General features: G+C 38.2%; 1 protein-coding gene across 3 annotated transcripts in view; it reads right to left on the bottom strand.

The window, feature by feature from the left end:
* Positions 1 to 406: 406 nt before the first annotated feature.
* Positions 407 to 11,754, bottom strand: part of ELAPOR2 (endosome-lysosome associated apoptosis and autophagy regulator family member 2) — an 83,236-nt gene continuing 71,888 nt past the window's right edge. For 2 of the 3 annotated variants that reach the window (XM_015875491.3, XM_085512712.1), the window contains exons 17-22: positions 10,093 to 10,189; positions 8,799 to 8,900; positions 7,016 to 7,142; positions 6,154 to 6,332; positions 5,503 to 5,668; positions 407 to 2,521 (exon numbers count right to left, since the gene is read on the bottom strand). In XM_015875491.3, coding sequence (XP_015730977.2) covers positions 2,462 to 2,521; positions 5,503 to 5,668; positions 6,154 to 6,332; positions 7,016 to 7,142; positions 8,799 to 8,900; positions 10,093 to 10,189 — 731 coding nt within the window. In that variant the 3' untranslated portion in view covers positions 407 to 2,461. Of the gene's footprint in view, positions 2,522 to 4,686; positions 5,295 to 5,502; positions 5,669 to 6,153; positions 6,333 to 7,015; positions 7,143 to 8,798; positions 8,901 to 10,092; positions 10,190 to 11,754 lie in introns of those variants that run through there. The other variant, XM_085512702.1, reaches the window with a different exon arrangement.

Genomic DNA, 11,754 nt, shown 5'->3' with positions numbered 1-11,754 from the left:
GAAGAATTCTGAACAATAGCATGACAAACCTTTTGGAAGCAGAGCTGCCAATGGTCATCTAGCAAAGTCTATCAGAGCTAACTGAAAATAGCCACTTTCTGCTCGATTCAGAAAACAAAAGGGAACGAGAAAAGGAATCAAACAAAACTGTGTTATTACATAAAATGAAGTACAGCTCAGAAACATTAAGGCATTTTTACACTGCAGATATCTGAAAGAATAAATGTTGTTCTAGAGAATGCACTGCAATATGGGTTGGAAAACATATGAAAGGAAAAGGGAAAAGAAAAAAAAAAAAAAAGATGTTGACTCATGCAATTGGTGGCAGCAAAAAGCTCTAGTCACCACTACAGACTGCAAATGATCAGCAAAGGCTTTAGTTCCATCAGATATCCCAAGTCCAGAATTTCAAATATATTTTCACTTTATTTTATGAATGCCCATCAGATATATATCTTTGATGCTACAGCACACCGTTTGAATAAAAACCAACAACATAAAAACCCTTTTCATAAAAGATCCAAGAAGTGAAATCCCAAAGCCATAACCAATTACTCCGTGAGCATTTCATCTTTGACAACCATATATAAATGACATCATGACGACAAATACAATGTACAATAATAACTGTGCCATGGTACAAAATATACAAAAAAGAATGTGTATTTAATATACATTCAACAATACCCCATAAAAATCTTTGTTGGGAAAGTGAAGTGCCTTTTCAAGAAGAACAAAAAATGTACACCACTTCTGTAAAGATGCCTGAAGTATCTCCCATCAGAAGAGCAATGCCAGTGTTCCATGACAGGAGATATAAAATAACTGAGCTGAATTTTCCCTAAAGAAACAAAAAAATCTAAACTTCATAAAATTTTTGTCCATGTTTGTAGCATAATAAAGTATTCAGAGTGCAGAAAATTCAATTTAATTTAGATTTTACTTAAAAGCGGGCCCTCTTTTACAGAAATAGCTCAGTCATATAAAACCAAAAAAATCTATATTCCTTATAATAAAACAACCATTTCTGCCCACGTGCCTCTTCTAGCTTTGATGCATTCACAATTCAGGTAACTTTACTGGAGTGGAAATAAGAGTCTGACCAGAGGTCAGGACAAAATTGATTCCTCATTTTCTTTTGGCTGGATACAAGTCTTGCATATTTTTTCTTAAATATATATATTTTTTTGCCTTATTTTCAGATTCCTTCAAGTTTGACTTCAGTGAGAATTCCAGGACATGATCGGAGTGGGCTCTATGAAGAATTCATGCATACAAAGTGGCCGATTTCATAAAGAAGTCCATCTAGCTTCCAGTTTTCAACGAACCACTTTGTGCCCTCCTTTCAAAGAAGGTACTTGTATTGGCAGCAGAAAACATTTAGATGCTGAGCTGCCTAAGTGCACAACCACACACTCAGCTCCCCTGGGTATTCATCCTCATTCCTTGCCTGGGGCCAGGAACAGATGCAGCTGAGTGTTTCTAATAAGTCTATCAGCTGATAAAGCTGATCCCTAATCTCCAGAAGTGGAGATTTCATGCTTTATTTCCACAGTTCAGGCTTTGCTGACTTGCACCTGAGGGGAAGGTGGCATATTGGCAGCCCAAGGGAGTAGAGTGAAACTGCCACCAACCTCTCTTGAAAAGGACAAGCTTCCACAGAGAGCGATGAGTGCAAACTGTACTGTAGCTATCACCTTCCCTGTCTTTAAAGAGCTTGACCTTAACCACTGCCTAGAAACTCATGTGCCCTGATCTGCAATTTATACAGCAGCAGTTAACACATCTAAACTCAGTAACATAAGTTTTTACCTCAGCCCTGTTTGCCACAAACTAGGAAACAGAATGGGTTCAACTTACAGGTGCAGAACCATGTCTCTTGCATTAGATTCCAAGGGCAGACCACTAAGCCCTCCAAACCATTAAAATCAAAAGCATCCTCTTCAATTCAGGATTCACCTGAAGCTTGTTCCCCGTACCATTCACAACTTTGATTTTAAGAGAACTCACAGGAATGCTACTAAAGGACTACACACAACCTTTGCAGGAGGATTCAGGCCTCTCTGAAAATCATTTCTTATGAATATGTGTAGAAGGAAAGATAGGAAATGAAAGGTAGCTATAAATCACATGGCATGCCTGAGCAATGCCCAGGTGAATGCAAAAAAAAAAAAATAATAATAATAATGTTATTTGCAGTATGTATATCTCTTCCTGAGTTAAATTTCATTCCCAGTATGGAATCCAAGCATTTGTTTGGGTTCGGGTTATTTTTTGGCAAGGTACTCAATCACATGATAAGGCAATCCAATTTTCTGGTTTGCTTCCTGTCTTCTTTCTTCCTAAATGGCTGAGCATTTCTCACTGAGATCACTACTGCAATGTGTGCCAGAATATGTTTAAAATATGGTCCTGTAAAAATAGAAATCAGGTTTCTTTCTTTGAAGGCAGCATTAAGTCTTCATATATTCTGGGATCTTGAAGATTTCAGCTGAACAGATTCAAAGTGGTCTTCTTTTTCCTGCAATGGAAAAGACAGGTTCCTATCAGCTGGGATTCTCCAGATTCACTCCACCAGTTGCTACAGTCACTTCTCTTAATAACTTCAGAGCAGCCTTTGCCAAAGATTTTGTTTCTACTACAGTAACGAAGAGCACGGTTTGACTATTGTTTAATAACACCACTAATTCTGTAAAAAATGCAAAATAATCAAAATTATGTGAAGAAAAGCCAATGATTTTGCCAGGAAGAGAAAATTTTCCATGGTACTTTCCTTTAGAGGGTGTGGGGAAGGCTTGCATTTAATACTCATAGCATAGGACAGTTGACCAGAGCTAAGGAATTGTAAGATAATCGTATCTGAGTTTATGATTATTTAGTAATTTGTTTGTTACCTTAAAGAAAATGTTTAGAGTAAGGCCTGTGAATGTGAACACTACTGCCCCATTCCTGGATTCCCATTCCTAATCCTCTTCTGGATAAGACAAAAGTCTACAGACCCTCTGCCATCCAAAAACCAGGGACAGAAGATTGATTTGTTCCTCTCTTTTTTTTGCAGGGTAACAGCCCAGCCTATCTGCCAGCAGGTATCAGGGTGCAAAGTGAGGACAACCCTATAGCTCACACAGGAGCTATCAAAGAGCCCAAAGCTCTCTCCCACTGAGAAGTGCTAGCTCTTGCACTGTGTACCTATCTTTCCCATTACTTGATGTACACAAACACGATGGGAACTACATTAACTCATGTTCTGGTCCTCACAGCAGTCTCCATCAGAAATCAGAACAGTCTGGTGCATGTGTGAGAAAGAGCAGGAGAGAAAATTATCCTACACTTGCCTACAGCAGAGAATATATTTCTTCTTCTGAAAGACCCAGAATTGTTACACTACAGACAACAGCTGCAACTAGAACAGCCTACAACCTGAGGCAGTTTCATGATTCTTTAACTTCCATATTCTCATTAAAAATAATAGTTATTTCTTACTATATTACAGTCCTAGCCCTAAATTGCTTGGGTTCTCAGAGCCATTAATAGCTTCATTGGATGTTTTGTCTCATAGAAATGCCATTGCCTGTAGCTCAAACATATAGTGAGGATAGTTATATCTTTGTCTCTCCATTTACATTTTTTCTCTTTTTCTCCTCTGCTTTTCTCCCTGTATTTTTTTCTGTATATTATGATGCAAATGCATCAGGAGATGAATTTCCTCATCTTTTCCATAAACGAAAAATGGTGCCTGTAACATCTGTTTTGGAGAAATATATATTAAATTCCGGTTATCTGCAGGGATACAGGACACAGATTTCAGTCAGCTAATGAGGTACTATATGTTGACTTTGCCAGCTACAATTATCTAGTAGGAAAAAAAGGAATCAGCTTAGAAATATCTGACAGGCTTGTTTAAATAGCAGAGAATACTCAGGGAGCCTGTTACAATGGATGTAGAAACTTTAAAAAACTCTTTTGGCATTTCTTTCCATTTGAGTGCTCTGAATACTATAGCACTAATGCTTACTTTAAAGAAAAAAAAAAAAGAAGAAGAAAGGAAAAAAGAACATTTCTCCCACACTCTCATCTCTATACTTCTAATCAGGCAGAAGCCAGTGGTTGGTGCTGCAAATTGAGTCAGCAAAGCTTTTACAGTTATCAAGCATACAGCAAAACACAACCCTCAGCAGAGCCGGTCATCAAGCCCAGCCATGGACAGCCAAGCCATTTCATCTACAAAAAAATACCATCCTATATCCTACAAAGTTCTACTTGAAAGTTATTCCTGTAGGATTCAAAATGGAATCTACTTCCATTGTTGTAAAAGCTGCACAAAATTTGATGTGCTTTCATTTTATTTACATTTCCAAAATCCTTAGCATCACATTTTTTCACCTTTCCACAAGAAAAGTTACTGACTTGACAAGACTAATAGTCAAGGTGGGGGCAAGAGGAAGTTCTGCACATTAGCTGTGTACCATGTCCTGGGTAGGAGACCTGGGGAACAGTAGTGTGGAAAGAGGAAAGCACTCTAATAAAAATATAAAACAGCCAAAAGAAAGAAAAATAAGGGAAAAGAAAGGACACCCGGTTACACTGCATTGCATTCAATCACAGAAAGGCAAACAAAGAATATGAGGAAAAAAAATCTCAAAATTGAACTTTCTGAAATACTATTTAGACAAGAAACACAAAAAGTTACTTTTCAAAAGATTTGATGTATTATTATAGTTGAAGAAACCTTTTTATTTTGAAACAACCCTCTACAGCAGAATTGTGTGAAAGGGAAAATGTCATCCACCTTTTTCCTGTAAAAACAAATGCCTCAGCTGGATTCCCTTAATGACAACACCAACTTTCTCACCAACTGCAAAGCATTTGGAAAAAGATCAAAATGCTTGTGGGATCTACCATGACAGCCCTCTGTTGTTCCTATGAGAAATAATCAATGACATAAAAGACCTCTGTGTTCAAACATATAACAACACTGCATCACATGCTGCAAAAAAATGTTTAGCGCTATTGCTCCCCAACAAAATGGAGGAGGTTACAGTATTAGGTGATGGGCTTGAGCTGATGATTCTCTTCATCTGAATACTATAATCCTGAAAATTATGGCTCTCAAGTCAGCCATGAAGTCAGCCCAGGTGAGGTGCAAGCAGCTGTTTGTGATGTTAATTTCCTGTATCTATAATAGCTGTGCTTGCTTCAGTGGAGGGATCTGGTAGGAATCCAGGAAGTGAGGTTACCCACCGTGCCTCTTTTTAGGCACAGCCCATACAATAAAGAATGCTTCAGGAAGCTCCCTGCAGAAAAGAAAGCATTTCTTTAATTCCCTGAAACATTCATCATTACTCACATTGTGCATTTTAGCAGGTCAAGAGTAAACTGGGCGATGTGTGTGCTGGAGGCTAAACAAAGCACTGTGCAAATTAGCATCATGGCCTCATCACGTCCAGCGATAAATAATTGTAATAATTACTTCTAGTATTAATAGTACTAATTGCCACTTACCTTTGACGCCAAGGACTTGAGCTTCCCCAGCAGTGACTGCTTATTTGAATATACTATTTCTTCTTCATTATCTTCCCCCTCCATTATAGCACAACTGTCAGCAGCTGGCAGCTCACACTCTTTTGAGTTTGCTGTCATCACTAATTTGGAATATTTATACTCCAGCCTGAAATCAGGAAGCCATACAGGTATTCTTTTAGTTGAGTTTTTGTTGTTTTTTTAGTGTTTTTTTGTTTGTTTGCTTGCTTGTTTGTTTGTTTTTAAACAAATGTCCCCTTTTGAAATATTTTATAATTTAGATTACCTGAAGTCCTGATGAGAGGTATGAATTAAACTAAATAAATACCCTTTTGGTCTTCATACCTTGAGAAAACCATGTTGCTTCTGGACTTAGTCAAACTCAAACTTTAGGGGTTAAAAAGACAGCTCCTGTCAGGAAATAATCCCGTCACAAATCATTGGGGATTTTCTACATTTTTCATTCTAGCATTTTTGAAAATCATTGTCAGAAAAAATTCAGCTTGGTCCATCAACAAACTGATCGAGCATGGTATTTTCCATCAACGTTGTCATAAGGTCAGATCCATGAAAGGTCTTTTTGTTCAATACATCAAGCTTATTTTTATATGCAACACAAGCTGCAGCACTTACTTCTGGTTCTTCTTCCAAAAGTAGCAGGTCAAGGCTATCAGCAGAACAGCAGCAAAAGCACCAACACCAGCTCCAACCTTCAGCCAAAAATCCACTGTTTCACAAGTGCTGGTCCTTTTCTCTGGCAAGGGAACCCCTTTAATGCAGTGCTTTGGTTCATTCCATACATACAAGGTTTCCTTTCAAATAGAAATCAAAGAACACCAGAAAATGAGCTGTTTGTAGGAAAACAGAGAACTACTTAAACTTTAAATAAACAAGCTGGCTTTTGGTAAATGGGTTAGACATCTTTTCAATAAAAGAAAACCAAAGCACATGCTTGGTTTTCAGCCGTATTGTCAGCTCAGTTGTCCCCTTGATTGTAGCTGTAGATTTAAACATGGCAAAAGGGTTTCCACTTCTTTACCAATAACCACTTGATACACTTCAGTTTGGACGGGGATTATGAAATGGCTGTGCCTATTTTGGTGATGTTTATCAATAGGGCAGTACTGAACCAGTTGAAGGATTTCCTAATATTTGATTAGAAGAAGCAGTAGCAAGAACATTGCAAACAAGGAAAGATCAATTTCTAAACTGAAATCTGTCTAGTCTGCCATGATGATTATGGTTACCTAAAGACTGATGTCCTTTAGGCACTCCATTTGTACAAACAGCTTGCTTGCATGTATAATTTAGTTCTTACCCATACAGATACAAGCTAGAGGAGAGCTGCCATGGGCACAAATATTCCTGAGTCTCTACACAGCCAGAGATCCCCAACTCTTCCTGCACTTAACATGTTCACTTGTACAAAGAATTTCAACAGCTTTCAAGTTTTACCCAAATTAACACACACAACTTGGAGCTGGAGGTGCTGTACCTGAAATCCTTTCTTGCAGGCTCCCTCAATCTCATGGTAGTCTTGCTCTGTGCACAGAGGGCAAGCTTCTGCACTTTCCCACACAAAATAGAAAGTGCATCCATCACAGGTGCCAGCAGGGCATGAGCTAGGAGAGAAAAGCATAGTTATCATTTATGAATGACTCTGGAGTTTGCATCTTCACTCTGTGTTCTGTTGCTGAAGATTGGTAACAATAAGTACAACAAATAGACAAACATCTATCAAATCAGCAGGTGAAAAAATCTGGGGGAAGAATTTTTCCCAGTTTATATAATGCTCTTTCAAATAACAGCAGATGTTGGGATGCCAAAGGTCTAAAAAAACAGTTCAGTTCCTGGCAGTGTGTGCTACCTATGCACCTACAGTGAAGAGAAGAAGTAAGCTCTGGGGCAGCAGAACTGCTCTAACGTTTCACCAGCACAAGCTAGACTGGCGTGTGCCCCTCTCACTATTCTCCTGCACTGGGTGACTGTTACAAGTTGGTTCCTGTTCTTGTTAAAATGATGCCTGGGTGATGTTGCCCATATGGAATGGACTTGTCATGTCATAGTTAATTACTAGGAAGATGTTCGCCAGTTAATGAAGAGATAACAGTTTTTCTTTGCCTAAGAGAGACTAATGAGTTTATTATGCATTCAACCAGCAGAACAAAGTTGTACTGGCAATGCCAGGGCATTCATGCAGCTTTTCCTCCTGACAACTGCAGCAGTTCTAACAGCAGTAGCGACAAAGCATCCATGCAAGAAGTTGGGCTGTGTAATTGTGTTATATACCAACACAGAAAAAAATGGATGTAAACGCTTTTGTTGTACCATCCGGGAATCTGTTATTCTGATCCAAAGTACTGAAAAGAGACTTCTGAAAAGAGACAATTCTGCTTTACCTTAATTTGAATAGCTGATAACTATCATCTCTGGATAATGTAATACTTTTTGCCATACATGATAAGACCACTGACAGATCTTTCTCTTCTTTTACAGCTTTCACCTTGTACTTCAACTTCATGTGATACTAAATGCTGTGTCTGGGAGATTAAAGAGTTACATGCAATAATACTTGACATTTATCAGGTACCTCACTACTTATTTGAAAATAGCTGTCTGACTGCTGAGTTAATCAAAGTGGGGCAAGGAAGGGAGATGTCAACAGGAAATTAGATAAGGTACGTCATGTCAGCATCAGGTGTGTAATGTTTCTGTCTATGCTCATGCTGTTAAAAGCAGAATTGTTTATTCCTCTCACTCCTGGTGAGTTATCACAGCTCACACTGTGTTAAGCCCAAAATGCTAGAAAGCAAGGACTCACACCTGAAGAAGATTCACATAGCATTTGACAGATGGTAACTTGTTGCCCAGCACAATTTGCAGAGCCTCAAGTCCCTAAGAAACTGGGTAAACATCTCCAAAGGCATTCAAACATCAGTCACTCAGCTGTCATGTGTGAAGCAGCTGCCTCTTGGCTTTGTTCAGTTGGGCGTAGATAACCTGTCCCAAAACTGGATCCTACACATCTCACAATGTTAGCTTTTGGGAATGAGGATGAGTGAAGTATGTACAATCAATACATTTATATTAATTTCTAGATGGACTATGATGGGCTTTGACAGCTCTGGAGGAGAAAGGAATGAGACTTCCTAGCAAGTTAAATGAGGGAGAACAGCACTTCTCATTGCTGTTAAGTATAAACTTCCTACTGAGTTTTCTAAAGGTTTCCTGTGGAAAAAGAGCTTTCAGGCACTACTGGGACACAAACACAAAAATACCTGGGCACAGAAAGCTCTCCTTGACCTGGCTTGTTGGGGTTGCATCTCACTGTCACAACAGTTGCACGACCATCTTCACATGAGGTTGTTGCTGTTGAAGACCTAATATGAAACAGGAAAAAATGTGCAGTCAGTAATGTTTCCACTACAGTAAATACATGCTCCTGTTTCATAGATCTACATCATTCATCAACCTGCAATACCAATGTAAAGCTCTTTGCTGTAGTACTTTTGCCATTGTCAGCTGGAAGAAAGGAGGAACAGAAGCTTCTTAGGCTTTATCACATCATTCAAATCTGAGAGTACTCAGAGATGGCACTCAGGGAACAGCTCTGTTTTTCTAGCTAGTTTGATTTCTGTTGAGCAAAGGAATAAATTTGCCCACAAAATAAGAATAAAAGATTAAAAAACAGAATTACAGGCACTGTTGTGCTTGCTGTGCTACTCTGACAGGGAGTTTACGATAGCCTTTTCCTTGTCCAGGAACTCTAGATTAAACTGTTCCTGAAACATCAGAAGTAAGGAGATTGTTATTCCACAAAGACTAACATTGTAAGTCAAGTTTATAATATTCTCAAAGTAGGGTCACTGCTGTGGGGTTCACTATGCAATAACAGTCAAGAAAATGTGTTTGAGTATTCATGAAGTGTTGAAACCTAAAGTTGAAACCTAAAGCAAATTAAGATCTACCACTGAAGTCAACATTAAGAGCCAACTGGTACAGCAGATGTAGGTATGTGCCTTAGGATAACCTGCACAGCCCCACAGCTCCAGAAAGCAAACAAAGGAACTCATTTCACATGTTGTCTACCACCACGTAGACATCTTAATAGAGGTGATTTTTGAGCTAATTATTACCCAAATTCTTTTTAAGGTGGACAGTGAATAGTAAGAAAAGTATGCTAATAACTGAGCAACTTCAAACAATTATTTTTAACAGTAATACATTCATTTTTGTAACATCAAAAAATACAAATGACTGTGATAGAAAATATACAATGAAAAGTGAATGTATTAAGGTCACATACAAGAAATAATGGAAAGTAACATAGCAGTGGAAGTGGAACTTGGATTAATCAAAGTTCTGGTATCACTACCAATCAATTATAATTTAGACTTGAGTAAACACTGTTGGCTGACTTCATAAAATATTCTTCAACACGTCAACCAGTATCAGCCAAATATTGACTAAAGCAATAAGGATTAAAGGTACAAAAGAGATGTTCCCTCACAGCTTTAGTTTCCTTTAAACAAATGAAAGTTGAGATACCAATTAGCAGGATTTTTTACCTACTTGTAAAAGAAATGCACATCAGGTACTTTGCTTGGAGAGGGAGGGAACATGTCTGTCTTGACACTGATATTTTCCAGCATTGTTTCAACAGTGGCTCCTAAAATTTAGGAAAATAAAAATGAAAGGAACAAGATAGGGATGGATTTCTGAGGGGTTCGCATGCAATATTTTTAGTCTGCAAGGTGTGGTTCTCACTTAATAGCATTTAATGGCATTGTTAATATATTGTTCATTTTCCTTTATTCTAACTGAGATTGCAGATTTGTATGTTCCTCATGCAGTCTGATTCTGTCATTCAGAAAATATTAATAATAATAAAAACAGTGTACATGGATTACACACTTCTTGTCTGAATTTACATCTATCAGGAGGTATCACAGAATAATAAAATAACTCAGTTTGGCAAAGGGTTTCTGGAACTCATCTGATACTATCAGCTGCTCAAACCATATGCCTTACATGTGATGCTTCTGTGTATAACTCTAACACAACATAACTGAAACATCCTGAGCAATCTGTAGTACTGCAGGAAGAAACCTTCAGTGAATAGATTCAGAAGGATTATGGGTTCATAGGAAAGCCTTGATGGTGCATTTTGGAGCAAACAGGTGGGTGCTCAGTATAACAAAGGTTACACAAGTCTGCGTGGACTTTAAAGAAGACCTGAGAAAGATGAAAACTCAAGTAACAGGAACTCTGAGATCCTGTCGCACTCTCCAAGTGTGCGACAATGTAAGTACATGGATCAATGTTCTCAGTAACGCTGCCTAGTTGTGCAGGTGAGGGATGGCTACAGAGCATCACATCAACACAAAGAAAAAGCAAAGAACCTTGTTGCAGCAGCCGTAGGGAACACATGCAGAGAGACATCATTGTTGAGGAGGGGTCTGCATTCTGAGAACACACACTAGAATTTCTTTAATAATTACTTCCTCTAACAAAAGATGTCATGTCTAACACAGGGCATCTTAAATTTGGATCTCAACCAAGCATTCATTACTCAGTAGACAGGAAGAAGTAGCTCCTACTGACTTTAATATATTCAAGAGGCAAAGAGAGAATATTCCCGTCCCATAAGCACTACTGCAAAGCTGACATCCCAAAGCGCCATTTCTAAAAATAATAACACTAAAAGCAAAATCAAGTGTTAAGAAAAAAGATGGTATTTCTCAGAGGATATTAATTAGATAGCTAAAAAGCCACAAGAGCTCTCTCTTGAACGACAGCTGTTTTGACTACATGTCCACTTTGGAACAGAGTAGGAGAAAAGGAGCCTTTAAAAAAAGACAGAACATTAGCAGAAGTTTCAGAGAGGGAATAGAGAATCAAATGGCAATCTATCACATTTATCTATTTAAATCAAAAGTTTCAGTTACAAAAAAAGTGATAATGGATACTAAAGACTTCAGGGAAAAGCTCACATTTGGCAGCACAAGAAAAATTCTAAGTCTGAGGGCTGTTAGAAAATACTAGAAATAAAATACACCATACAGATGTCAAAGGCAAACAAGGCATTTTAAAATGTGAAAGCTGTAGTACAGAAAGTGCAGAAGATCTTGATACGTTTTCTCTGTACAAAGAGAAAATCAGGATTGCCTGCATTCTTTCCAGGATAATGCTTGTACAACTTGTTTTTTCACTAGCAAGAGAGGATTTTGGCAA

The sequence above is a fragment of the Coturnix japonica genome, chromosome 1, assembly GCF_054131305.1.
Source record: "Coturnix japonica strain WE chromosome 1, WE-NBRP24, whole genome shotgun sequence".
In the NCBI taxonomy this organism is placed as follows: Eukaryota; Metazoa; Chordata; class Aves; order Galliformes; family Phasianidae; genus Coturnix; species Coturnix japonica.
The sequence above is the reverse complement of the archived record's forward strand: the minus strand, read 5'-3'. Positions and strand labels throughout refer to the sequence as shown.